The sequence below is a fragment of the Onychostoma macrolepis genome, chromosome 21 (genome assembly GCF_012432095.1).
Source record: "Onychostoma macrolepis isolate SWU-2019 chromosome 21, ASM1243209v1, whole genome shotgun sequence".
Taxonomy (NCBI): domain Eukaryota; kingdom Metazoa; phylum Chordata; class Actinopteri; order Cypriniformes; family Cyprinidae; genus Onychostoma; species Onychostoma macrolepis.
The window spans coordinates 21835705-21863243 of record NC_081175.1 but is presented as its reverse complement, the minus strand read 5'-3'; the positions used below and the strand labels follow the sequence as shown (position 1 = coordinate 21863243).

At 38.2% G+C, this 27539-nt stretch overlaps 3 protein-coding genes and 2 non-coding genes across 9 annotated transcripts; 2 read left to right on the top strand and 3 right to left on the bottom strand.

Moving 5' to 3' along the window:
* Window positions 1–134: 134 nt before the first annotated feature.
* Window positions 135–17516, top strand: ubap2a (ubiquitin associated protein 2a). 4 transcript variants are annotated; one of them, XM_058758744.1, is made up of 27 exons: window positions 135–256; window positions 3954–4091; window positions 5047–5124; window positions 5205–5315; window positions 5960–6122; window positions 6304–6381; window positions 6930–6993; window positions 7093–7190; window positions 7278–7330; window positions 7917–7987; window positions 8090–8267; window positions 8558–8810; window positions 9050–9339; window positions 9839–10032; window positions 10262–10517; window positions 11061–11100; window positions 11202–11373; window positions 11479–11536; window positions 11619–11823; window positions 12795–12886; window positions 13181–13231; window positions 15201–15282; window positions 15392–15751; window positions 15838–15942; window positions 16038–16105; window positions 16293–16484; window positions 16780–17516. In XM_058758744.1, exons 2-27 carry the CDS (start codon window positions 3996–3998, stop codon window positions 16873–16875), a joined length of 3504 nt encoding a protein of 1167 aa, XP_058614727.1. In that variant the 5' UTR covers window positions 135–256; window positions 3954–3995; the 3' UTR covers window positions 16876–17516. The 4 variants fall into 4 exon arrangements, with proteins under 4 accessions (XP_058614727.1, XP_058614725.1, XP_058614724.1 ...); XM_058758742.1 differs by having other exon boundaries at window positions 7278–7336; XM_058758741.1 differs by having other exon boundaries at window positions 7093–7330; window positions 13184–13231.
* Window positions 17517–18676: 1160 nt separating this feature from the next.
* nop56 (NOP56 ribonucleoprotein homolog) lies at window positions 18677–25057 on the bottom strand. The gene is made up of 12 exons (XM_058758983.1): window positions 24956–25057; window positions 24003–24092; window positions 23640–23754; window positions 23288–23452; window positions 22700–22898; window positions 22010–22197; window positions 21634–21785; window positions 21284–21384; window positions 20751–20899; window positions 20433–20554; window positions 19811–19945; window positions 18677–19382 (listed from the first exon to the last, which is right to left on the bottom strand). Exons 1-12 carry the CDS (start codon window positions 24956–24958, stop codon window positions 19173–19175), a joined length of 1629 nt encoding a protein of 542 aa, XP_058614966.1. The 5' UTR covers window positions 24959–25057; the 3' UTR covers window positions 18677–19172.
* LOC131529564 (small nucleolar RNA SNORD57) lies at window positions 20019–20086 on the bottom strand. Its single transcript, XR_009268133.1, has one exon. It is a non-coding gene; the product is annotated as a small nucleolar RNA SNORD57 (small nucleolar RNA).
* Window positions 20634–20705, bottom strand: LOC131529565 (small nucleolar RNA SNORD56). Its single transcript, XR_009268134.1, has one exon. It is a non-coding gene; the product is annotated as a small nucleolar RNA SNORD56 (small nucleolar RNA).
* Window positions 24132–27333, top strand: mlnl (motilin-like). Of its 2 annotated transcripts, XM_058758985.1 has the most exons (6): window positions 24132–24591; window positions 26382–26510; window positions 26652–26765; window positions 26859–26948; window positions 27024–27126; window positions 27207–27333. In XM_058758985.1, exons 3-6 carry the CDS (start codon window positions 26652–26654, stop codon window positions 27212–27214), a joined length of 315 nt encoding a protein of 104 aa, XP_058614968.1. In that variant the 5' UTR covers window positions 24132–24591; window positions 26382–26510; the 3' UTR covers window positions 27215–27333. The 2 variants fall into 2 exon arrangements, with proteins under 2 accessions (XP_058614968.1, XP_058614967.1); XM_058758984.1 differs by lacking the exon at window positions 26382–26510.
* Window positions 27334–27539: the final 206 nt, after the last annotated feature.

The following is a 27539-nucleotide window of genomic DNA, read 5'->3' as shown; positions in this document are numbered from 1 at the left end:
ATGAAATTTTATACAGAAAAGAAGTGAATGAGTAAATTGACAAAATTTCCCTTTAAGATTGTATACAATTTATTATTTGCATTTTGATTTATTTTATGTTGTTAAATTATGTTATTGTATGACTTACTGTGTACGTGCGCGCGCGCTTGTGAATGCGCGGGAGCGCGCCTGTGGATCTGCATGGAGAGAAGCGGCAGCGGCGCGGTGACGGTCACGTGACGGAGTCTGCTGCTGGCTGAGTGAAGCGTGTTAGCAGGTAATAAAAAAACAAATCTGTCTTTCAGACTCTAACTGGGCTTTGTTTATCAAGTGTTGCGTGATTAATATTTTCATTGCTTTGACGTTGATCTGTTTTAATCCGTCACTGCATGTTTTTCGAGGTTATGTTGTCTTTTGTATGGCTTTGTTTTGCCCCCCCAGTTTAGCTTATTCGGTTTTAGCTCTGCTGTGAGACCGTTTGCCTCAAACATCCCTTTACAACAAGCCCGCATCACTATTAAACCAGTTTTTCGTCCATTAAAAAGGTCATATTGATATACATCTTGGTGTTTAAATGTTCTTGAGGATTTAAATGTTATGAACAAGGACGCCGGGCGGTCGTGAGTTAGCCAGCTAAGCTACAACAATTGGGGAGAGGAAATGACATTAGAGATCATGGACAAAGGAGAGCAGAGACTATGCGCTTATGCTCTTCACAAACTCTTTTTTTACACATTCATGGGGTTTTAAAAACACCATATGTAACTTGAATGTTTCCAAGCATCTCTAATGAATCTGTAAAGATAAACAAGGATGCTGACTCCGGTCCTGAGTCTAAATTCCCTTTGTTTGAGCCATCACATATTTTGTTTAATTTTGTTATATTTATGAATGTAGTTTGTTTTTTTAGGATGGAGAACATATTTATCGAAACTCAGAAGGCAAACAAAGTCGTTTGAGCATATGCTTTTAATTATGGTCATTTGTTTAAAGTTTTCTAATGTGATGGAGTTTTGGTTATGAATGTCTAGACTTTTTTTGCAGAAGTTTTTTCATTTTTATAATTTTATTAGTCTTTAAAACAAAATAAAAATGTTTTCTGTTTTAATGATAAAGCCAATTATTTGACTGATATTTGGCGAATTTGAGATTATTGACATTGATTATTGGCCGATGTTTATACTCACTTGAGAAGTGGTTGTTTGCTCTTTTTTTTTTATTAAGTCTCATAACTTTGCTATTTCATAATGCACATTTTCTGTTTTCAACATTTTGGTGTATTTTTGGTAAATGCTGTCAAAATTCAAGTTTTTGCATCTCGTTTGCACAGTTAAGTTGTTTAATGTAGATTGCTTCATCTTCACAAACATGTGTTGTAGTTGTTCTCTGGTTAGTCCATTGAGCTCCCTGTTCATGATCAATGATAAAACTCATTGTAATTTTATTTTCTTTTTGGTGTATTTCTCAGTCCACATCTCTAAGTGTGCTTTATACACACATTATCTGTAAATTCAAGGACACTATGGGTGGTCTGCTGACCAAGAGAAAAAGCTTTGTTTTTCCATTTTGTAAGGATCTCAGAAATGTCCCCACATGAGTCCATTGTCAGCTGGTCGAATCACTTTCAGTGGTTGTTTTGCTTACTGTCATCATTAAATCGTTTGTGACCAGCAGCGCTTGCACAGCCAGACTCGTCCCAGTAAGATCTTCATGATGTATATTGCAAACTGGGAATTTTTGCCAGATATTATCTGATGATCTCCATATGTCAGAATCTAGTCAGGCATTTGCTGTGTGACTGTTGAAGGGTTAAACATGCACAATAAGATCTCTTCTAACAGCCAAGAAAAGCTCACTGTATTCATCACAGATGTTATGTGTGTTGCCTTGTCTTCTGTGCGAGCAGTGACACTGGCTGATGTTTAGTTTTAGTTTAGTTTCTTAACAAGATGAGGATTTAATTTGGTGGAAAATCATCCAAGAAGGTTTTTAAAGGAGTAGTTCACCCCAAAATGAAAATTCTGTTATTTATTTACTCCCATGTCATTCTAAACCTATTTAACTGATAAGAGCTATATATATATATATATATATATATATAATATTCTTTTAAACTCAAAAGCAGACATCTGCACTTTTCCTTATAATGAAAGTGAATGGGGACGATGGCTGTCTAGATCTAAAATGACCTTATAAGCATCATTAGAAATCAGTTCATACCACTCATGCCCTAAGTTACAAATCTTTCAAAGCCAAATGATTGCAATGCTTTGTGTGAGAAACAGACCAAATGTTAAATTATTTTTGTTATTTAAACCCAATCGGTATCTAGGATTTTTGTTTTGTTTTGAAAAACTATTGATCTCATGATACAGTATGCTCACAACACCGAACAAAGCCAAAATAGAATGTAAGTTTTTAAATTCTTACTTCTGACACATAGGACAAACAGTTAACAAAAAAATACTGTTCACTAAAATGCTAAATTTGATATTACAACAGGAATGGGCTTGAATAGGCTTGGACTTAGACCTGGTCTAATGTGAAGTGCATATGCTTGCAGTCTCCCTGACTACATTTGAAAAGTTTGAAATTTTTGTTTTATTATTATTTTTGTCTCTCTGTCTTATCTATCTATCTATATGTATATATATGTGTATGTATGTTCTTAATTAATAATAATAATAATAAAATAAGCTCAAATATATTACCTTCTGGTTATTTCATATTTGATGATAAATTAAATGTATCTAAATGTTCATTTTTGGGTGAACTATACACAATAGATTTCTATACACAGAGATTTCAGGGCTCAACTATAAGAACTGTCTGATGTTTGTATTTTATTAATCAGAATACTCACTACTTAATTTAATAAATGTTTTACAAATAATGCTTTATATTAGTTAGGCTAGTAGTTTTTTGCAGTGTGAAATGTGAAAATTCATAGGTATCTTAAGAGTTTAGTGTCATGACAAACTTATTTTAATACACGGTTCCAGGGGTCAAAGTAACAATTTTTTATTTATTTGTTTATTTTTTGAGGCCAGTGGATATTTTGTCAGGGCAAGTAAAAAATCTGAAGCACTGGTTTGACTGGGCAAATAGAAATAATCCTTAGTGTTTAGCCCTGGATTTGACAGTAAATTTTAGCCGTATACTCTCACAGAGCTATTGTATGGCTTCAAAAGACATGAATCATATGGACTACTTGTATGGTGCTTTTTTTTTCTTTCTAGCTGGACAGGTTATATGGCATGATTACTAGGAAAAAATTTTAAGACGGAAGATTATGCAGGTTTTGAAATGACTTGAGTAATTTATGACAGAATATTAATTTTAAGGTGAACTATCCCTTTGATATTTCCTTGTTTCAACATCTGAAGTTGTTGTGTAAATGTGCTTTTCGTGGGTAATAAAAAGGTCACTTACCAGCAGGCCTCACAGAGTCTGCCACCTTAAACAGAAAATTTGTGATAAACATTGGATAGCGAAATAGCAGGATGTTTTGATCATCATTCAAACATTCCTCCATGTTCTTGTATATGAGGACTATGTTGTCATTTTGTATGCATGAGGAATGGCTATGTGATGTGATCTGAGTGTGAGCATTTTAGAATGACACTACAGGCTAGTTGTGAAGTGTTAGCTGACACCAGTGTGGTCTCGTAGCGTGGTCTTCATTTCAGCAGTGCTCGGATAAGCTTGATTGTTTTTTCGACAAGGGTTTCTGGCGGTCAGAGTATTGCTCAATCTTGCCCAACTGGGTTTAGGAGAAAGGAAATCCGATACGGCCCCTGTGTGTTTGCCTGAAGCTGCGCGGGACACTGAAGGGAAGATCTGCAGAAAACGTCAGCCAGCTCACTTGAACAGAACTCGTCTGGTGTCTGCAAATATTTGGACTAGAAAGTAGGACATGGAAGCTGTTTCTGAATAATAACCACTTCCTGTTTTTGGCCTTGTTTTTCTTCCAGATTTTTCTGTTTTGTACATACATTGTTTTGTATATACTGTATATGATGACCTCGGTGGGCGTCGAACGAGCCCGGGGCACTCGGGACAAAGCGCTGCCCACTACCACACAGACCACACAACCACAGAAACAGCTTCAGGTGAGTAAACGACAACATACGGAAACATAAGCCATGTTAGGAATAACATGCATACATGCTTTTTCTGCAGTATGCAGTATAATCGCAATAGAATGCAATAGGCTTGACTTGACCTTCTAGTTTCTTTAGGGGGAGTTTACATAAGACACTTTTGCATGAAAAACAGATAGAGCAGATTGCTGGGATGTTAAGCTTCAATTGTAAGTTGAACTGTTTTTAAAGTGACATCTTAAAGGGATAGTCCACCCAAAAATTAAATTGTCATCATTTACTCCCCCTCATGGCATTTTAATCCTGTATGCATTTCTCTCTTCTGTGGAAAAAAAAAAATATTTTCAAGAATGTTGGTAACCAAACAGTTTCGGGTCGCATTGACTTCCATAGTTTTTTTTTTTTGTTGTCCTTTATATGGAAGTCAGTGATATTCGAAACTGTCATACAGGTTTGGAACAACATGAGAGGGGGTAAATTATGGCAGTTTGCATTATTAGACTGGTTATCCCTATAATATAATACTTGTGATGAGATGCTCAAAAATGGAGAGAAATGAATGTGTTTGGCTTTAAAGAGGGAGAATGTTTACCTTATTTTTACAGTAACAGTCTACTTTTTTCTACATGAGATGTCAAAATTTTTATTTCACAGATAATAACTGGACTCTACTTGCTGAATAAAACGTGCAGTGTAATGAGGTCATGTGACAAAGTATCATTTAAAGACATTTATTGTTGCATAATGCATACTTTTATGTTTAACAAAGTGGAAGGCTGTATACAGTATATACTGTGTAGTAGGCTTGTCACCAAACACACTCGCAGTGGACCATGTCTGCTTCAGCTTGTGTGTAATATGTCTTGGCCATGAATCTGGAATGCTCAATCAATTCCCTTTTATTTTTTAATATTGATTCTTGGTCACTCATTCTGATGTTCATAACTTATGCTTCCAATTACAGGCTACAGCCGAACAGATCCGACTGGCCCAGATGATCTATGACAAGAACGATGCAGATTTTGAGGATAAAGTGAAACAGGTATAAGAAGCTCCTTTCATTGAGTAAAATTATGTTTTAATTCCTCTTTTAACCCTAATGATGTCCATATTTGCTCACAGCTCATGGAGGTTACAGGGAAGAACCAAGACGATTGCATGGTTGCTCTTCACGACTGCAACGAGGATGTCAACAGAGCCATCAACTTCCTGCTTGAGGGAACTTCTGATGCGGTAAAAATCCCATCTATCAGATGCACATGTGGTCTAGACTACTTAGTAGGCACTAAATTTTGAAAAATGGGAACTTTGTTTACTGAAAATGTCACTACCGTCAGCTGTTTTGTGGCAGGCCTTTAAAGGCAGAACAATGATTTGTCGAGCTGGGCTTTTTATTTTTCTGCATGTTTTGTTTCTTTTTTTTTTTTAGCTAAATGATGAACATACCACAGTACTTGATGTCCAGATTCATGTGTGATTGATGCTAATCTACTTCACACATAAAGCATCTGTGACTATTGTTGTAGTGAAATTTGAGAGGCCCCTGCTTATAGACTAGGATTTGTTTGAATGATTTCTGGGAATGAAATTCTAAAATAGAAAGTGGGTCGCTTCTGTAGTGTTGATCAAAAGGTAATCCTGTGTCATAACAGACCTCTGCCTCCACCCCTGTGCCATAATAATGCTCTTAAATGTCCTTCATGAGCAGTAATGATTCAACAACAATATGATATGCAAACTTAAAAAATAAAAAAAAAAAAAATCAGTTATGTAAAATGATACTGCATTGACATCTGGCATCTCCTGTATGATTATCTTCTTTTAGTTTTTTTTGTTCATTCTGACTACCACTAATTCATCTCTCGGTCATCTTGCAGACCTCTTGGGAAACAGTGGGGAAAAAGAAAAGTCTTGGAAAGGATGCCACCTCCACAGAGAGTAAGGAAAACAAAGAGAACAGGGAGAAGAAAGAGAGAGAAAGCAGCAAGGGTCGTGGAGGAGCGAGCCGTCGTGGCAGAGGGACCAGTCGCAACCGGCCAGGTGAGTGTGTTGATGAGATTTCCTTGTGTTTACATAGCTGTTTTGTTTGTGTTCAGCAGCAATATTTAGACAGACAGTATTTTGGTATGTTAGACTGTGTGTGAGTAGGTTTTAAATTTTAAAAGAGTTGTTATTTTGTTTTATTTTATTTATATATATATATATATATATATATATATAGCGAGGGCTGAGGAGAATGGTGTGGACCCTGCTCCTGTTGAGAGAGGTGCTGACCGTGGCCGCAGGGGAAGAGGGAGAGGTGAGCCTGCACACACAGTGTTAACATGTCCCACACAGTCTTTTGCATCAGTTATGCTTACTAGGGATGTGCAAAACTACAAAATCGATTCAGCTGGGTTTTCTGTATTAAGGAAGCCCTATGTGATTAGACTCATGTACACCAGACTCCAATCAGATGTAGTTTTTAGAGATTAATAAATATAGCTCTTTACTAGGGTGACTGGCATACATTCATCAAATACTTTTTGTTACACAAAATGACCACAGTCCTTAAAAACTCTGAGATAGAATTGTTACCCATAGAAAGTGATTTGAAGTTTCGAAAGCGGTGCTTTGATGTCTATAGCAGTGTTGGTTTAAAGGGGATGAATTTCTCAGAGTGGGTTTTACCCCCCTAACGGCCTGACAGTTATAGCAGCTATGCACTGTCAGCAGCGCATTAAAACCTTCTGTGAGAAGTTGCATCTCCCTTTTTGAAGTGGAATTGAAAAATCTAGCCGTTGGACATTTAGGATGTTTGACCATCCTGACTCATCCCTAGTGTTGATGAGTTTGTTTTTTGTTCAGTGTCTGGAGGTAGAGGCAGAGGTCGGGCTCCGGTTACCAGCAGGTTTACAGCACAAGGGATGGGGTGGGTATCAGTCAAATTATATTTTAACCTAGAATAATTCTCATTATCATACAGCAGCCACCTGAAATCCTGTCTTGCACACTGTGTATCCTCCTGCAGAACCTTTAACCCTGCAGACTACACCACAGACAGTGGGACGTCAAATTCACACACTGATGTTTGGGAGACGGGGGCCAATGACACTACAGATGGGACAGGTAAGAGACCTCTATTGCACAGAACTTATTTTCCAATCCTTAGGCCCACTCTTATCTCTCTTTCTTTCTTTGATACGTTCTGTTCAGTGGCATGGCAGAACACTTTGGATGAGTGGGCAGCTGAAGACTGGAGTGAAGATGTGAGTGTGAGTCATGCGCTATAATTAACCTCCTATGCATTATGGGATTTACAGAGCTTGAAATTAATAAGCCTGAAAAGACAAGGTATATGTGCTGTCCAGAAATGTTAAAGGTTATCATGTAGACAATTAGTGATGTTAAATATTTTTAATTATTTTTTATAAGTTTATAATAATAAGTTTAGAAATTTATATATACAGTGTGTATATGTATGTATGTATATATGTATATGTCTTTTTATCACTTTTGTGTTATATAATATATTTATAATTCTATAATATATAAGTATGGCAATTATGTAACTTTAACTTTTTTATAATTTATGAAAACTTAAATATATATATTTTAATATTATATAATATTTTAATATGTAAATTAAAAAGATTTATACATGTATAATATAATTTAAATATAATATAATTATATAATTATTGTTATATTGCTATTTTTATATAATATTTATATATTGCTTGTATGATTGTAATCTCTTTCATAATATCTCTCATCTTTTGTAGAAATTTTTTTTTTTCACATTTTACTGCTACAAAAATAAAAGTACTAACTGGCCCTATCTTATATCCAAAGCTCTCTGAGACCAAAGTGTTCACTTCCTCTTGTGCACCTCCAACTGAGAACCACATCACACCTGGCCAAAGGTAATAGTCAGAAATGAGGTTCTCATTTCATTCCAATCTTGTGACGATTACCGCATTTGGCTTACGTTTCTTTCACTGACTATTTAGTGTATTTCGTTGTAGTCTGGATCTATCAACTCTGCTGCAGAAGCCTGTGGATCGTGAGGAGGTGGGAGGTCTGAAGGCCGTGGGCTCCTCTCAGGGGCTTGGCCACAGTCTGGTCTTCACCAACTCCCACCACCAGCCTGCTCGAAATGGAGGCACATCTGCTGGTTCCAACAGCTACACACACGCCACCCTGGTGAGACAATCCACAGGCCTGATTTATAGCATTTAGAAAATCGTTTTCCTAGAGGATGAATGGCAGTAACAGGTAAACCTATGTTAAAGGGATAGCTCACTCAAAAATTAAAATTCTGTCATTAATCTGTGAACTATCACTTTAAGGGTGCTTGAGTCACAATTTTTATTTGTTTTACTTTCTAGTTAGTTATTTTAAGACTAGTTGTATTGTGGTTTATTGTTCAAACGCACTAGAGCTGGTAGAGGTGAGATCTGAAAGGGTTCCCCCTCCTTTGTGTCTTTTTCCAGTCGTCTGTTTTGGGTTCTGGTTTTGGAGAGCTGGGCGGTCCAAAACTTGGGCAGACGGCCGGGCAGCAAATACTGGAACAGCTGAAGGGGCCTGGTCTTGGGCAGCTTACCTCCCAGCCCTCCAGCACAGGGACCAACTGCACCCCTGTAGGGGGGCTGGTGGGGACGGGTATGTCTGTCCCCTCCTCCTCCTCCTGGGACATCAAACCTCCTGGAACACAGAGTTCCGCTTCACTCCCCTCTCAATTCAGTCGTGAGTGTTACACTTGCTTTACTGAACCAGAAACACAAACTTGTTCAGTCTTGCAAACACGTGTTTTGCATTAACACTTTTGACCTGTTCACACCAAAATCTGATGTTTCTACACAAATAACATATACAAGCATCTTTTAAAACAATTGAAACTATTAATTCCAATGATCTTCACACTGCATCTATTTTTTTTTTAATGACTTGATGTGAGTTCCTTTTCTGAATTTTTTGCACTGTAGGGGAGTTTCAGATGCAGCCAGAGCCATCTTTGGTGCTAAGCCAACTCGCCCAGCGACAGCAGGGCTCCCTGACCCACACGGGGCCTCTAGCCAGGCAGCCCAGCCCTCCCCCACTGAATGCCCCTTCGCCCGCCCCAGGCACACTGGAAGCCTTTCCAAAAGCGCCAGAACTTTCTCAGCACCGTGACGGGCCCTCGATGGCCCCCTCACAGGCAGCCGAATCTCAGGGCAGCAGCACACAGCAGCGGCAGATAAAGACTCAAAAGCGACGGATACCTCCCTCTTCAAAGGTGACTAGAGATTAAAAAAAGCATTGAGGTGGAAGGCTTTGCGAGATCTCTCGGTGAACCGTCTATTACAAACTACAGTTTACGTACATGAAATGGCCTTTAAAAGCCATTTTGCTTACATAATCCGTTTTATTTCTGGGTTCAGTTTTCAAGCAGAAAGAGTGCAGGGTGGGGCTTGATTTTATCCATCTGGAATTTATTGAATTGTGAAAAGAGGGTGTTACCAGAATAGAGGCGAGAGCAAGTTACAAAGACAATGCACAGATAAATTGCTTTGACATCTGTTTATATATTTTTTGCCATTATGTTTCTTGCTTGCATTAATTATTAATTGAAAGTCAGTATCACAAAATCTTTAAATGGTCTTTTAATAAAAAAAAGTACTAACCCCAAACTTTTGAATGATAGTGTGTAAACCCTGTAATTGTTACAAAATATGCTTTTATTGTTTTCAGTATATGCTTCTTGTTTTAATATGTGTATATTTGTACACACCCAGATTCCCGCGTCTGCTGTAGAGATGCCCGGCTCAGCAGATGTGTCTGGTCTAAATGTGCAGTTTGGTGCCCTGGACTTTGGTTCAGAATCTGCCCTGCCGGACTTTGGCCAGTCGGAGAACTGCAACAGTGAACCCATAAGGGAGGCTGCGGTGGTTCCTCAGTCACAGAGCAGCCTTTACTCTAAACCAATCAGGTCAGTCAGTGGTAGAAATGGAAGTACTGAGAACAAAATGGTCTTGCTGATGTCTAAAATGAATTTAAGCACTTTTTTTTTTTTTTTTTTTTTTTTTGAGCAGTGGACTTCATGTATTGCTTATTTTCCTAAATCTCTCAACGCATGTCTTTCAAACCAATGTTCTCTCTTTAGCCATAAAATCTCTCCATTTTGCATGCTAATACTTTTCCCATGATCTCCCCTGCAGTGAATCTCTGACCAGTCCGGTCCCTTTGCTGCTGCCTCTGGCCTCTTCTGACAGCATCTACCCCTCTCCCTCGGTACCTCTCCCCAGCCTCGCCCCCTCCCACACCACCCCCAGCTCTGCCACAGCTCCCTCGTCCTCTTCATCCTCCTCTTCCTCCTCCGCTGCATCATCGGCGGGTAACAGCTTTGACTGCGGCGTGGCTCCTCACTCAAGACTGACCTTCTCTCAGAGCAAGGAGCCTTCTGGACCTGTGACAGTGAGTACAGACAGAGAAACTAAACTAGAGATGTCTATAGTTGATTTCTCAGTTAAAGGGTTACATCAACCAAAAATGAAATGCTTCATAATTTACACTGCTGTGGAGAGGTTTGGGGTTCTGAAAGATTTTTTAAAATGTGAATATTTTATTTATTTTTTAATAAATAAATACTTTTATTCAGCAAGATTGCATGAAATTGTTCAAATTTCAAACAAAATCTGGTCTTTTCACATTTTCTACAAAAAATACTAAGCGAAAATATTAAGCAGCACAACTGTTTTCAACATTGTTAATAAGAAAAAAAAAGTCTTTATAACCAAGTCAGCATATTAGAATAATATCTGAAGGATCATTAAAACAGAAAACAGTTCTAAATTGTAGTAACAAGTTCACAATATTACTGTATTTACTGTATATCTGATCAAGTAAATGCAGCCTTTTGTGAAGGTGCTCTCATGTTGTTTCTTTAGTGCACAGTACTGTTGTACATCAAAGAGGTTATGCTGCCTATTCAATACACTTTGTTTGCATCTCTGACAGAATGGTTTCAATGGTGCGAGGACCTCTGCTGCTTTAGACAGTAAGTCAAACTCCTCATTTTTACCCTTCTTTCTGTCATATGCATTCAAGATTTATTTGCTTTATTTTTGTAATATATGACATTTATGCCTTCTCCATCAGCCACATCGAGTTCCTCCACTCCAAAACAAGAGTCTCCCTCTCTGGCCAGCAGCACAAGTGTTGCCCCGTCTGCCCCATCCTCACTGTTGCCCCCTTCCGTTGCACCACACAGCTCTGCTCTGCCCAGCCTGGCATCTGAGCTGTCCTCTGCCAGCTTACCTCCCCTCAGCAGGTGAGCGAGATGCTTATTTGTACCTTTTCTTTGTATTACACAGTTCTTTTTCTCAAATGTTAAGTGGGATACTTATATCTGTGACACTGCCTGTTTTTCCTGTAGTCATGTGAGCAGTGGCCATTCCTCTGTGTCAGCACTTTGCACCACATCTTCACTTACAGTGAGTTCTGTAGGATGCACACACACAGACACAAACACACGTACACTCTCTCTTCACCACCTCCGTCTGTATTTGTCCTCAGTATACCAGTGTGGACAGCGTGAACTCTCTCGCCCCCTCATCGATGGTGTTTTCCTCACCGCCTGTGCCCGCTCTGTCCAGCAGCAGTGTTAACAGCTCAGTGAGTGGCAGCAACAGTCTGCACGTGTCTGGAGTTTTGGGTCACGGCACCAACGGTAGCACACCTTCCAGTGTCAGGACTGCCCCGCTCCTGTCTTCCTCCAGCGGTGAGAGAGAGCACACATCAGTGTGTTATCACTTAATCATAACCAAGCATCACAATAGCATGTAGTATCATAATACCATTCATATCGTTTAGATGCGTTTCCTTATAGTAGGGCTGGTTTGTGGCTGTTCTGCCATGGTTTTAAATTCCTGATTCGTTTGTTTCGTCAAAGCTTGCAAAAAAATCATTTTCGCATTTGTTTTTTTATATATTTATATACACACACTACCATTAAAAAGTTAGGAGTCTTTTATGCTCAACAAGGGCTGCATAAACCAGTAACATTGTTTAATATTAGTACAATGTTTAGTACATTTATTATTATTATTATTATTTATATATTTTTTTTAAATGTAATTTATTCCTGTGATGGCAAAGTCCAAAAATAGTTGCTGCTTAATATTTTTGTAGAATTTATTTATTTATTTATTTTTTTTAGTAAATAGTTCAAAAGAGTAGCATTTATTTAAAAAATACATTTTTGTAATATTCTAGGTGTCTTGTTACTTTTGATCAATTTAATGCATCCTCCTGAATAAAATTATTAATTTCTCTAAAAAAAAAAATTAAAAAAATAAATAAAAGCCTTTTGAATCATACCTTAAACTTAAGTTTATTGCATACATATGGTTTGAAGTACAGCTTTGATGCAATAGTACATTTACATTGTGTATTTTATTTTACATGTAAAATAGTAGTAACAGTACCACATTTTGAAAAATATAAAAAACAGGATGCTAAAATAGTACTGCAGTATTCTTCAAACATATAGACATTTGCAAAGAAATGGACATAATTCTGTAATGATTCTCTCACAGTGACTTGTTGCAGGCATGTATATAAACAACAAAAAAGGTGTTTATAATTTTCATATTTGCTTCCAGTCTTATCATTAGCTCCTGCATCCATTTGAGTTGAGGGGGAAATCTGCTATTCTTCATTCTCCAAAAACTCTTCCCTGTCTGTGTGCAGGTAAAGCTCCTCCTAATCTCTCTCAGGGGGTTCCTCCACTGCTGCCTAACCAGTACATCATGGGACCCGGAGGTCTGCTGCCTGCCTATCCGGTAAGCACCCTCATCCTCTTAAATCAAAACAGATCAGCTTTCAGTCCTCTGGGAAGTATTGTAGTGTATGTGGAATTTCAGGATTTTTGTTTGTTTTGGGTTGGGTGATTTCATGGTGTTGCTTTTATGGACTCTTGTATAGTGGTGTGTTATTTTGTGTGTGTGACTTGTAAAGAGTGTGTTTGTGTATTTCTTTGTGATAAGCATCAAGTCTGTGAATACTGAAATACTGCATATTGATTTCAGTAACATTTATAGTCTGTGAAGTGCTGAAAGTTCTCCTGTGTTGTATAGCAGATTTATGGCTATGAAGACCTCCACATGCTCCAATCCAGACTACCAATGGTGAGTCTGAGCCCATCAAATTCTCTTTAGCGCTGCTGCTGAGTTTCTTGTTTCTTCTTGACTATTAGTTGACTGACATTGAGAGCAGAAAAGCAGATATAGATCTATGATATGAGATATAACTATGAACGATTAATTGCATTTGCGATAATATCGCAATATGAAAAAACTAGATTTTTCAACCGCAGAGGCACACACTGTCACGTGACACGCGAGAGTAAAGAGGTGTTCGACTTGAAGACCGATCGGTGTATGGCATCAAAGTACAGCGAGAGAAAGCATAAGGAGACTTCCGCTCTCTTATAGCTCTCACGGTCCTTTGATGACACACACCGATTGATCTAGCAGTGCTGCTTCAAGTACAGTGTTGCCAAGTCCATGGTTTGCCTCCAAAAACGGGATATTTAGCCCCTGAAATGCGAATCTTATCAGAGGAACCCCTCCAAAAAAATGTGTATTTTACCCCCCGGAATGTGATTTTTACCGGTGGACCCCCCTTGAAATGCGATTGGGCTAATTTTGAGTAGCAATTGGGTGGGTTTTGTTGTGAAAACCTGGCAACCGTGGCACGCTACACGCGGAAATGTTTGAAAGCGTATATATGAACGTAGCCTGCTTCAAAATGGCACATGGAAATTACTCAAGCAGTAACAGTGTTACGGTGCATTTCATTACTGAAGACTTCAACCTTAAGATAATATAGGATATATATATATTCTTTATTTATTTAAAGTCTGTCTAAAGTTAACAGACAGCGTTTAAAAAGTGCAATCCACATGTTTACATTGTTTATTACAGTGACTTTAAATTACCTAAATACTGAGTGTGGTAAAGCAACAGATTTGTTTTTATATTTCGGCAATCTACTTTAGTTTGTGTGATTTTGTTACTGACTTTCATATTAATGTTTACACCAGGCTTATTTGTCAGTGCTTTATGTTGTCATAATTATTACATGCTTGCAAGGCTGGAAGTTCAACAAATCAGTCAATATACTACTGTGATTGTAGTTGTCAAATAAAAATGTCATTCATGTCAATTCATGTATCACCTAATTTCATCATAACATATAGGCCTGTCCTACAGAAAATAACATTTATGTTTAATCTATCTAATATTGTTTTGGTCATACTATAATGATTTATTGCTTGTCTTTGTTGAATAATACGGAACATAAAGAGCTTTAAAAAATAATTGCATATTAATCGCAATCGCAATTAGATTATTTTCCAAAATCATTCAGCCCTAGACATAACTGCTGATATTGACACACATGCAAGGATGTTGGTAGGAAACATTTTGAATGGGAGAGCTAACATCTGGTAATGGGCCAAGCATGTGCAGTTATCAGCTCAAAAAACCCAAAGACTAATCGGCCTGGCCCAAGCTTGTTGCTATTATGTAATCGCCTGATTATGGTTATTTGATTTGATCATGAGCATTTGAGACAATATGATCATTCTAGATTCCCATCAATTTAAAATGGCCACCCAAATAAAAAATATTTTTAGGGAATATAAGCAAATAAAATAAAAATGCAGAAATCAAAGCTCTTCCTTTTGTGTAAAATAATTTTTAAAATGATTAAAATCTAGTTTAAAGTGAAGAATTTAGGACTTTAGAATTTCTTGTGGTTGCAAAATTAATAGCATTTATATATGTGTATATAATTCATGCAGTGTAATTATAATTAATATTAATAATAATACATTAATATTATAATATACAGACAGAAAATCTGTAATTATAATAATAATATAACTAATTATATTACTACAATATTCAAGCTTTAATTGGAAAGTTGACTTATGACATTTAAAGTGGGCAAAAAAAAAAATTATAAATATATATTTTCAAAAAAACAATTTATCCTGTTGTATTTGTTCAGTTTATTCAGTTTTATGACAGTTAATGGACAGCCCTAGTCTGGCCAAATGTTCACTCTTCAGTCGTCTTCTGATCCCTGCAGGATTACTATGGAATCACATTCCCAGGGCCGACTGCTACGCTGTCTGGCAGAGATGGGAGCCTCGCCAGCAACCCTTACTCAGGTACAACATTTGCTTATTAATGGTCTGTAAACTTTGATTCATAATGACGAACATGACATCAGTATAGACAAAAGGAGAAATTAATATGAGTGTATTTTTCTCCATTTAGGTGATGTCACAAAGTTTGGCAGAGGTGAATCCACCTCACCAGCGCCCTCTACCAGCCTGTCTGCTCACGCCCCACAGACGGCGCAGCCTCCACAGGCTCAGAGCCAAGGACAGAACCAGCCCCAGCCACAAGGCCACCACAACACACAACAACCCTTCCTAAACCCAGCCCTGCCCCCTGGATACAGCTACACAGGCCTTCCCTACTACCCCGGTGTACCCGGCGTGCCCAGTGCGTTCCAGTACGGCCCTACCATGTTCGTGCCCCCTGCTTCGGCCAAGCAGCACGGCATGGGACTGAGCAACCCAACAACGCCATTCCAGCAGCCCAGCGGCTACGGTCAACACGCCTTTAGCTCAGGTTTGTGCAGATTAAACACAAATACAAATTCTCATGCATACTTTGTGCTCTTGAATATTAAAGTTATTTTTTTTGTATATTTTAAGGGTACGATGACCTGACGCAAGGCCCAGCAGGCACTGAGTACAGTAAAGGTTACAGTAACGCTTCTCAAACACAGGCCAAATCTGCTGCCTCCGGCCCAGGGAAAGGTATATACTTGCACTTCACTTTTTTTTTTTCATTCTTATGTATAAATGTGTTCTGTCTACTAAATTAAAATAAATGACATTACTTTGTGTCCCAGTTGTCTCTGTGACATCTAGCAATTCTGGGGTGCCAGACATCAGTGGAACTGTTTACAATAAAACGCAGGTACCTACATTTAGTCATGTAATTATGTTTTAAATATTTAATATTTTACATTTATATATGTATACTTGTATTGCAAAATATATCATTTATATATTGAATATATATAGAATACTATTGTTGATTTTTACACATTTGATCATTTTAATTGATGTTAATTTTACTGATGTTTTTTTTTTTTTTTCTGCAGCCGTTCGATAAGCAGGGTTTCCATGCTGGCACACCTCCTCCTTTCAATCTCCCCTCGGCTCTGGGCGGCACAGGACCGTTGACACCTGGTGCTGGCCCTGGTTATGCTCCTGCTCCATTCCTGCACATTCTGCCGGCCCACCAGCAGCCCCATTCACAGCTTCTCCATCATCACCTCACCCAAGACGGACAGGTCAGTCCCTGTCTATTTTTTAAGCCTATTCACACCTCATAGTCTGTATGTTGAAATTTAAATAATGCATCTAAAAAGATTCCTTTATACAGAGGCTGAGTACCAAAAAGCAACAAGCTTAGAAAATGTAAAATATTTTATACTTTTAATGTCATTTCAGTCGCGGTGAACACAACTTCACTGTCTTTATGTATTATAATGCTGTTGATATGAATGCAAACACAAAAGTTGGCAAGAAAAATGGCAAGATTTCACACTTGTAAACTCAGCTGTCTGGTGTGTTTTGTTCACGTAGGGTGGGCCAAGCCAGAGAAGCCAGTCCAGCACCATGCAGCAGAAGACCCAGGTCAACAAGTCCAACTATGGCAGCTCCCCTTACTGGGGCAACTGAGCGCAGTCCACAGCGCAGGTGCCGTCCCGCACACAATGACACGCCGATCAGAGCAGAGGGACGCCCGTACACACTACCATCATCCTCATCCTCCTCCCACGTTCTCATCTCCCCTTTTCAAAGTTTTGGCTGTTGTATGTAAAGTATATTTATGTATGTATTTATACAGTATATATGTATTGGTAGGATATGAAATGTGGTTTTTCTGCATTTTGTTTTTGAAGGAAGTTTTTTCGTTGCTAACTGGCTAAGAGGATATGATGACAGAGAAGTGATGAGAACATAACAGAAGGGTGAATATACTTGAAGCAGAGCAAGCATCATGATTCGAACATGGGAGTTTTTATTTGTATACATAACCCTGATAATGTATGTACATTACTGCTAAGCTTGATCACTTGATGGTGAAGCCTTTTTTTAACTTTTGTATTTTGCTCCTGTCCCACCCCCTTCACCTGTGAACTTTTTTTCTATCAAGGGGGAATTTAATTTCAATGCTTAATTTTGTTCCCTCTGCACTTCATTTGTGACCCCGTCCCTCCCCCCCAAACCACCAAATTGGCTAAACGGTAGCATTTTAGATCAGATTTCATTTTAACATTGGTTTTACCCTTGTTGTCAAAATAAAACTGTCCAGTTTACCGTTTCAGTCTGATTATTCATGCAGTGTTTGCACACAAGCAGTAACATTGTTACTGCATTATTCTTTTGAACTTTCTATTTGTCGAAAAATCCAATAAAAAAAGTGTCAGGGTTTCCACCAAAAATATTAACTGTTTCAAAATTGATGCTTTATTTTTTCTTGACCAGCAGATCATATTCTAATCAAGCATATTAGAATGATTTCTGAAGGATCATGTGATATTAAAGACTGGAGGAATGGCTGATGAAAATTCAGTTTTGCCATCACAGAATTAAATTTTCTTTATATATTAAAATAGACAACACTTACATTTATTTGTAATAATATTTGACAATTTTACTGTTTTCACTAGGCAGGTGCACGAGTACTTTTTTATTTTAATTATTAAAATTTGGCCCCTCTTCGACATCGCTTATCAATCACAGGCACTAAAGTTAATGGAGCACCAGCAGTCCATAGCAGCTTCCACGTATCTCTGACTTCCTTTGTTGAAAACCATGTAACAATATTTTTTCTAAGCTTTGACATCGTCACAGTTGTGAAATTAAACCACAATTATAACATCTCAACACAGCCTAACTTGTCCTCCATTAAAGAAAGCTAGTCGTGAAATGACATCAAACTGAATCAAATAACCCCAGAATTCAAGATGTGAATTGGCCCTGTATGCGTTCTTGCTTTCACAAAATAATAGTTAAGCACTATCACAGGTGCAAGAGCGGTTTTCTTGAACTGCTGTATAAAATATCTCAACAGTAAGTGACATTATCAACGAAAATAGTTCCAAAGTAGAAGAGTCCTGCTTCTAAGTAAAACAGTTGTGTAACTAGAGTGAATCAAGTTTCTGATCAAAAGTGATTCAATGCCCCATTCATCAAGACTCACTTGCTTCTTTTAAAATGAATTTGATTATAAAGAATTAAACATGAAAGATTACATACATTTATTATTAAAAGGAAAATATACCCCAGAATACATTTCTTTGCCGTTGCCTAAATAGTGAATAAAGACCATCGTCTCATAATTGTGTCAAGAATATCTGCTTATTGTTCCGTCATGTTAGCCTCCGCATTAACATGTTCACCCTTAAAACCTTGAAAAAAAAAATATATATACACACACACACGTGTTATGCAGAATCTGATAATTGAAAACAAGTAGAATTGAATATTAGTTTATTATAAGGCCAATTGTTTATGCATTTTCTAATATGATTCAGAATATCTAGAGTACTTGGACACCACATGCACAATATCAGTTCACATTTACCATTATGGCAAGAGTTTAATGTCAGTCTTTATAAAAATTATGCATATCTACAAACAGCACTTGAGAGAAACAATTTCATCAATTAGAAGCATTAAGGTAAGTGTAGATGACAAGCTTCAGTCTTTTCATTGATGTCAAAGGGCTGTCATTTTATTAGAGCAAGGCACATAAATGAACCATGTTTCAGAAAGATGCTTTGAGAATTACAGGAAATAAAGCAAGATTGTATGAGAGAAAAAAAAAAACGTGACAGCTCTCAATGCATTGCTTTTCTTGCACTCGGCTCACAAACATCTTGACCATGAGTCCAACACTTATAATTGAAACTAAAAATAAAACTGTACAATACTGAAAAAGTTCATAAGTTCATCAAGAGGGAATGAGTTTATTCATCCTCCTCAGCCTTCTTTCTCTTTTTTTTCTTTTTCTTCTCCACCTGTGTCACATCAGCCTCCGCCTCCACAGCGTCAATCTTCCTCTTCTTTTTCTTCTTGGAAGGCGTAGCCTCATCAACACCATTCGTCAAGACCTCCTCGTCCTCCGCTTCCTCCTCAGCTGCCTGCTTTTTCTTTTTCTTTATAGCGTCTCCGTTTTCCTGAAGAATAGAGGAAACCATCAACACAATGTATGAAATATCAAACAAACGTTACCATACTTTGAGATGATCATGTCCTGCTCACTTCAGTGATCAAACCCACAGAGTCGGGCCTGTCAATGGTCGGAGGAGCTTTGCTTTAAGCATGACAGATGTAAGACTAGTCCACGAGAAGGTCCAGCCTCCAGTATAGTCACGCTACTTGTGCTAAAACGGTTTTTTAAATCTTCTAGATGCCACATAACCATTTTTTAAAGATTAAAAAAAGGCAGCTATACATAGTTTAATTTAAATAATTTGATTAAAAAAAAACATTTTGAGTATAAATTTTTTTTTTTTTTTAAAGCGTTTCACCGCTTTTCCTCTACAGATCTCTCCAGGTTGAAACCCCTGTGCTAAACACCACAGATGACGTGTTACTCATGTACCTCAGCCTCGCCGTTGGCTTTTTCCTCATCTCCTTCAGCTGTGGAAAGCGCTTCTAGTTTCCTCTTCTCACGCTTCCTTTTCTTCTTTTCTTTCTTCTCGAGCTTGCGCTTGATTTCAGCAGCTACCTCACTAGCCTGCGAGACAGAAAAATGTTCATGTATTTGCATTTGTACGAGCCTAGTAAAATATGATGAACTCTATAATGCTGTGTCAGGCTCATTAAATCAGTTTTTCGCCTCCATGTAGGAGTCAGGAGATAATAGTCATCACTCACAGCACTTCCTGAAACTACAGTAACAATGATTCCTAGTGAGAAACCTTCATAAAAAGCACTTCAAAAAAGGCATTATTAGCAAGTATTAAAAGCCCCATTGAGCCTTAGGCAACAAGTCAATCCCAGAATGCATTACCAAAAAATTTAATTTAATATTTTGTGAAATTTTTAATTTCACAGAAAAATGTAAACACGATGATAAACATCTGTGCTTGGAATATTGATTAATAATATAAAGATTATCTTAGGCATGTTAACTTTGAAATGTTATGGTAACAACTCTACATAACTTGCCGTCACAAAAGGTTTGATTTTAGCTAGCATGCTGGCTAATGATCAGTTCTCACCTGTGCAACAGCTTCTTTCATGACGTCAAGGTTCTTACGTGGTGCGTCTCCCGTCTCATAAAATGCCAGACGTTCTTCGACCTGGTCACGCAGCTTGTCACCGAACACACTGGTGGGAACCTCTGTGCGAACAGAATAAAGATGTCAAGACAAGGACAAATGAGAACAACTCAAGAACACCAAAGTGTTTGACTCAGAGTTCCGCTCAGAATGATCATCTCAACAACCACTGAGGTGGATTACTGTTGACGAAAAATAAGAGCATCATAGCAAGAACCAAGTAGCGGAAAATGAAATGAGGGGAGATGGGACGCTCACCAGAAAAGCAGTCAATGCGTGATGCGATGGTACATTTGTTGGCCAGGTAACGAGAGATACGACCCTTGTTCTTGGCAGCTGCACGCCCGATGAACGTTGAATGGAAGATGAGACCGTACTTTGGCGTGTTTCCTCTGGTCTTCAGCGCCCTAATTCACAGAACAAAATCCATCTACACCACTGGCACTCTAAAATGTTCAGCCGAAACCAAAAATTTATTGGTTTGGCTAAATATTTCTGGTTGCTGAACTTCCAAAATTTACTGCTATACTTGAATACTTAAAGTCTAATTCACAAAAGAGAGAGAAAAAAAAAATAAAAAATTAATTTGCCTGGTCTCAACAACATCTTCAAATGCATCTACCTCTCAAAACCCTCAACAGCTGCTCAGACTGGGGGGTACGTGAGATCGAGCGGGATCACTTTAAGATGCATGTCTTTAAGACACACCAAATCACCCGCTCCTGCTACGCCCCGGCCCTGCCATCACCGCAGCTGTGTGAAACCCCAGCAGGGAAGGGGAGCCCCAGTACCTGAACAGGGCCTTCTCTGCCCCCAGAATCTGCACGGTGGAAGCCGGATATTTGGCTAGGTTCGTAAGACTGCCGGCGTGAGAGATGAGACGAGCACCAACCTATTAGAAGAAAATAGATGTGAGAAAACATCTAAACTTGACACTTCTACAGAATTTAAGACAATCTAAAAAGGTTGCAATCACAAACAAGCAATTACAAGCTCATAGAATATAAAAAAATAAACTCTGGTAAACTTCAAATAAATTCTGGACATTTTACTCAAACATTGACACTTTAACACTGGAAAAATACCAATTCAGTACCTTTCCAAGTTTTAATGTAATGTAGTGTAATGGATAAACACGCACCACGTCACCAATGAGAGCCGCAAGATTTGGCGCCACCTGGCCCATTTTAGACCGCAAATACTCTTGCAATTCCTGTCTGTACTGCGTGAGGGACACTACACGACTGGAGAAACTCTCAATGTTGATCAAGTCAATGGGAGAGATATCCATACCTTTAAAAAAAATAAATGAGAAAACAGATGTATAAACTACTCCCATAAAATCACAGAAGCACTTATAGTGGTTAAGTTAAAGGGACTCAGTGAGGTATGCTTGTACAGTTCAGTGAGATATGCTGTCATCACATGGAATCAGGGGATTGACAGATTATAAGAACATCATAACATCCAAGACAAACTCACACCAAGCGAGAAGGACATCAGTGAGCTTGACTTACCCATAGAGCTTCGGGATGCATCGAGGATGGCCTGAGCTTTGCCACTGTCCATTGTGATCTCCTCTATAGCTTCCAACATCTCCTCAGTCAGTTCCTTCCTGTTCCCGATCAGCTTGGCCAGCTTACAGTACATACTGTTATCGTTCACTATCTTCATCAGTTCTGGGAAGTGGTAGCCGTACCATTCACTGCACAGATAAAGAGAGTTCTGATAAGATGCATATTTTTGGAAAGACTGCACAAATTGTTTGATTACATCTTTTCACATAACTATTTAAATACTATAATAATAGTTGGTTATTTTACGGTTTAGACCTAAGAAAAAACACCTAGAAAGTTATTAGTACAGTAGGCTGTCTTAATTTCTAAAAGTTATACCTTCAAGCTATTATTTTTTAAATTTTAATAATCTACTAAACCATATCACGATTTGGGGTTTATTTCAATTAATCATGTATCCCCACGTTACGCTTGCTAGGCACAAAACAACTTTGGCTTCCCACTCAAGGTCTGTCTCCCCCCTCAGGTTGTGTTCACTCCAGTCTGATGGACCAAACACTCCTGAGAAAAGGACTTTACTGTCCCTCCAGTTCCTGTACAGCCAGTGCACTAGGGGGCGCTGTCTGTGGTAAGCATTAGGAGGCTGCTGTATTCCATCCAACTACAAACATCAGTAGAAAAACATCTTACCGCACACGCATGGAGAACGTGTTGATATCTTTGTCCAGCTGATCGAGGAGGGCGATGGACTGGATGATCATGTTGTCTGCTCTGTTGACATTGAACTTGACTTTGGCTCTGGAGTAGCTGTGACCCAAACCCAGCTGTGCTTTGGACGCAGCCTGAGCGGTGAGTCCCTTGACCAGGGAATGGAAGTGCAGACGCACACCTGTCAATCACAAGCAGATGTGTTAGAAACAGTCACTGCCAGACTCATAAAAACCACACTTTTTTTTGGCCCGTCCGTTCAGATTTTCAGTATAAAGCATCAGAAATCAGGTGATATAGGTACATCATTACAGCAGGCTTTTGATATCATTTGGAAGTTTATATTAATCGTTTAAGTCAGGGGATTTCAAAACTTTTCCAAAGGGCGTACAGGGAAAGTTAAATATTGCCAAATAATAGTCTACACATAATACAAATGTTCTACAGTAAAAACTTGGTCTTTCAAACATGAAAATATATAACTGCCTTTACATGGAAGTTTACATTTGGGCTTCGTGTCATCTAAAAGATTGAAAACCCCTGATTTGAATAATCATGCTCCCCGCTCACCTCTTATGATTTCAGCTACGGCGCCTCCAGTCTGAATGGACAGATTGAGCTCTTCTTGAAGCGCCGCACCAAGTTTAGCATCTGAAACCCCCAAAACTGCCTTCTTTTTACCTCCGGACGGAAGGTTGGTCTCCAAGAACAACTTGAGATCCGCATGGACAACTCCTGTCAGGATCAGATTAGAAACGAGGTGTCAGTAATTGTAGGTTACAGTTCGTAAGTCAACATGTCAAGCCTCAGATGATCAGTTTGTAGGTATGCTGTCGTCACAGTGATTCAGTGGATTGACAGATTATAGGGTACATCATTGCATCCAATAAACAGTTTAAAATGATACCCTTGTCTCTCTTACCTTCTGAGACGGCATTGATGTTTTCCAGTGCACCCTGGGCGGATTTAAAGGGGAAGAACGCACTCAGTTTGATCACGCTACTGAATTTGCCAAGGTTTAGGACACTTTGCTCCACCTATGAAATACAGAAGAATTAGTAATTGGAATGCAATGCACATTGATGAATCGTTCACAATAACATCTAAAACATGCATTTAATTTGTCGATTTTAAATATTTTTAGAGATCCAATAATTAGCGCAATCTAGGATAGCACATAGGTCATGCAAATTATTTTTAATGGTACTTTTATGTATGGGATTTGAACAAACAACCTTCCGGTTGCCAGTCCAGATCTTCCTTTGCATTTATTCAATATACAAACCTGAGGTAAAAGCATTCCAATCTCTTCCACTTCTTTAACAGCGAATAAAGCATATCCAGCTGCATGCTCGAACAACACGTGTAAAAGCACCTGAGAGAAAAAGAGACGCGAGGTTATTGATCTGCCCCAACACCATAAATCACGACTACTTATACCAAAAAGGGACAAAGTCCCAAATGCTTCGTTCTTACATTAATAACCAATTCAATAATAATAATAATAATAATAAACAAAATAATACTGGGAATCTGAATCGGTTGGTTGCAGGTCAACACGTGCATGTAACTTAGCCCACATGGCGTTGGCGCCACAAGGAACAGAGCAACTGCTCAATTTTACGTATTTAATAGGATTGTACAACATTGCGTAAGTAGAAGATAACAACAGTCGTTAATAAACTACCCCCGTTAGTATTTTATTGCATTAAGAGTTTGAAGCTGGAGAGATTCGCATTAGCATGGGTTAGCACAGACACACCACGTGTTCCTCCAGCGGATCAAATACTCAGCGAGTGCTACTTTTAAAACTGATCAACATCTCAAAGCACTGCGATCGGTACCAGAACATCGATCCAAAACACTGACGAGAGGTGAGTGACACTTCAGGAGCCCGTTACGTTGCATTTAATGGCTGCTGTGGCCTTTAATATCACATTGAGGCCTTGTGTAACCGGATTCACCTTATATCCTCTAAAACGGACTGCAGTGATTGATTAAATAAAGCTTGTATTGTGCGATCGCATCATAATTGTGCTTAAACTAATCAAAACAATTGCATTAACAATAAAACGCAAAGATATTAAATGTAAAACTCTAATGTTACTACAAACACGCACACTGTGAATTATAAAAGTCCGGTTTTAAATACCATATAGTCGTGACACTTAAACCATATTGTAAAACACCGATCTGCTCATTTCTAAAGATTGCATAAAGAAATAAATGCATTTTTACCATGTTTACTGAGCTCGTGCGCCACGCACGAGGGAGCGTTGCGTTCCTTCGGATCACTTGAAGAGAAAAGAAATCCGCATGCGCTCAAGTACGAAAACCCACTTGATTTAGTCCCGCACCCTATCGCGAGAGTTCACAAGTTGCTTATTTTGCGGGAATGTGTGCGCCACCTGTTGGAAAAGCTTGAAAATGCAAGATGCGTGGCACAGTGGACATTATGTTTGCAGAAAAAAAAAATGCATTACTGAGTAGAGCAGGAAATATTATTGATGAAATTAAAACAAAATATTTGTCATAAATAATACACGGATTTATAATTGACAAAAAGTGCCAGCACTGAATAGTGTGTAAATCAAAGGTAATTCATATTTTAAGCCACAGATAATCTTTAAATAAAATAATAAGCTGATGGTTGTTCCAGGATTTGGGGTGGTTGGTTCCTTTGTAGCTCAGTTCATTAGTGAATGTTTAAAAATCATAATAGGTGTGAAGTTTTGATGCAAAAAAAAAAAAAAAAGGTCACAAATAAAAAAAGGGGATTAAAAAATAATTGTAATTGACAGAAAGTACCAACATTAAATGGGGTCTAAATGTAATTTGTGTATACACATGTATGTACATATATATATGTATGGGGTGTATATGTAATTTGTAAAGTACTTAAAACCACAAGTAATGAGTGGTTGTCCCAAGATTTGTGGTGTTTTAGGCAAATCCAGTTAAATAGATTATGTCAAATCTTTGTTATTGTTCTATTTTAATTATTATATACATTTGAGATAGTTGAGGCCTGTGAGGTGGCACAGGCCAAAATCCGGATTTTAAGTGTTGGGATAGACAATGTATTTAAATAAAGACCGTTTTCACGCTATGTTAATTTTATGTTAGATTAAGCATATTATATATGTCTCAAAGCTAAATATATGCCTATTTGTAATCTTATTAAGCCCTATTCTCCGTGCTGCAAGCATTTGCCCCTAAAAATGTGACTGTGTGTGCTTAGGAGGGACAAATTGCCAAAATATATTTGATCCAGGAAACATTTCAAGAGTTATGACAGGAAACAGTTCTGGTTGCACACTCCATCCATCCACAAATGTGCCATAATGTACCACCCACGGCAATAAATACCAGTGTTGAATTTATTTTCAAAAGAGAGATTTGAATTTATGACTATATATCCACATCAGTAGGGAATGCAGAGTACTCGGAAACAACAAAACACACACACTTAGGAATAAAAGCTGTAATTATGCTCTTAATGTTTTAAAATGATGTATTTTGGAATACTAAAAACTCTTAATAGTTACACTTATTGTGCTCTTACAAAAAAAAAACATAACTATACCATAACAAACACCAAGTCTAAAGTGACTACAACCAAGTTATGCCAAGTCCTTGTAGTGTCTCTTGTCTCCATGGTCAGGGTGGAGGAGTTTATGGAAACATACGTCAGAGATAGTAAATATGAGGGTTCCTATAAAGAGGACTGCTCTCTGACCACTGATAGAAACATAAACACCCGTCACAGAGGCCACCCGCATGCTGTACAAAGGTACATTCGTCCAGATTTTATCCTGAAAAAAGATGCTATTTCTCAGCGAAATTTCTTATCAGTGAAGCATGACCATTACACTATGTAATCGTCCATGCTGTGTTTAATACTTGCTGATTTGTGTTTTTATGTCACCCAAAGATGCGCAGAGCAGTTACAGGATGTCTGATGCTGGTGTATGTTGTTGCTCTTCTGGCCGAGCAGGCAGAGGGACACATCGCCTTCTTCAGCCCTAAAGAGATGAGAGAGCTCAGGGTGAGGAGGCCTTCGGCATCCTAATGACTATTAATTTAACCTCCAATTGTACCAAGAACAAAGTTATTGGGTTTCTTTCTTCATCTTCAACAGGAGAAGGAGGGAAGGAAGGATGCTGATCCAAGAGCGGAGGGGGTTTTGATTGACGAGATGTCTCCAGATGAAGATGGAGGAGAGACAGCGGTGAGGAATCCCTGCATGTTTTTAATGTAGTTCATAATGTATTTGAGTTTCTGACTGCTTTGTTTCCATCGGAAGGGCCAGCCTGTGGAAATAGGGCTGAAGCTGACTGCTAAAAAGGGCCAGATCGGATCTGCTTTCGGTAAGATGCTGCAGAGCATCGTAGAAGAGCCAGAGACCGGTGAGGAGCATACAGTAAAATCTCTTTCTGTTTTTCATATATACACAGACCATGCTAATATTTGTGCTCTGTTTTGACAGTGAAATAAGACTGGCATTGTTATCTGCATTCATTGACTACTATTGCAGACTGACGATTCAACATTTGTTGCAAGCACACGTTTTGTCTATGAATGTAATAAAATTCAAATAAAATGAAGTTGCATGCAAATTCAGTTTCTTGTCATATATATAGATATTGTAACTCTGGTTTAATCTGAATTTAAACTGTTAAACAACATGCTAAATAGATTTTTTTATTACTCTTAATTTGCCTCTAAATTTAAATTCTTTGTTTCCTGTAATACTAGATTAATAAATATTGTCATTTAATATACCAAATGGTTATTGTAAAATCATGCTTTGCATTTCACT

Coding starts and splice junctions, on each gene's coding strand:
- ubap2a (XM_058758740.1), top strand. CDS start 3,996: ATGATGACCTCGGTGGGCGTCGAACGAGCCCGGGGCACTCGGGACAAA. Junction 9,340..9,838: donor GGATACCTCCCTCTTCAAAG/GTGACTAGAGAT, acceptor GTACACACCCAG/ATTCCCGCGTCTGCTGTAGA. Junction 12,887..13,180: donor GTCTGCTGCCTGCCTATCCG/GTAAGCACCCTC, acceptor TGTGTTGTATAG/CAGATTTATGGCTATGAAGA.
- nop56 (XM_058758983.1), bottom strand. Junction 21,385..21,633: donor CGGCTCTCATTGGTGACGTG/GTGCGTGTTTAT, acceptor TTCTTCTAATAG/GTTGGTGCTCGTCTCATCTC. Junction 19,946..20,432: donor TGAAAGAAGCTGTTGCACAG/GTGAGAACTGAT, acceptor TCTGTCTCGCAG/GCTAGTGAGGTAGCTGCTGA.
- mlnl (XM_058758984.1), top strand. CDS start 26,652: ATGCGCAGAGCAGTTACAGGATGTCTGATGCTGGTGTATGTTGTTGCT. Junction 26,766..26,858: donor AAGAGATGAGAGAGCTCAGG/GTGAGGAGGCCT, acceptor CATCTTCAACAG/GAGAAGGAGGGAAGGAAGGA. Junction 26,949..27,023: donor AAGATGGAGGAGAGACAGCG/GTGAGGAATCCC, acceptor TTCCATCGGAAG/GGCCAGCCTGTGGAAATAGG.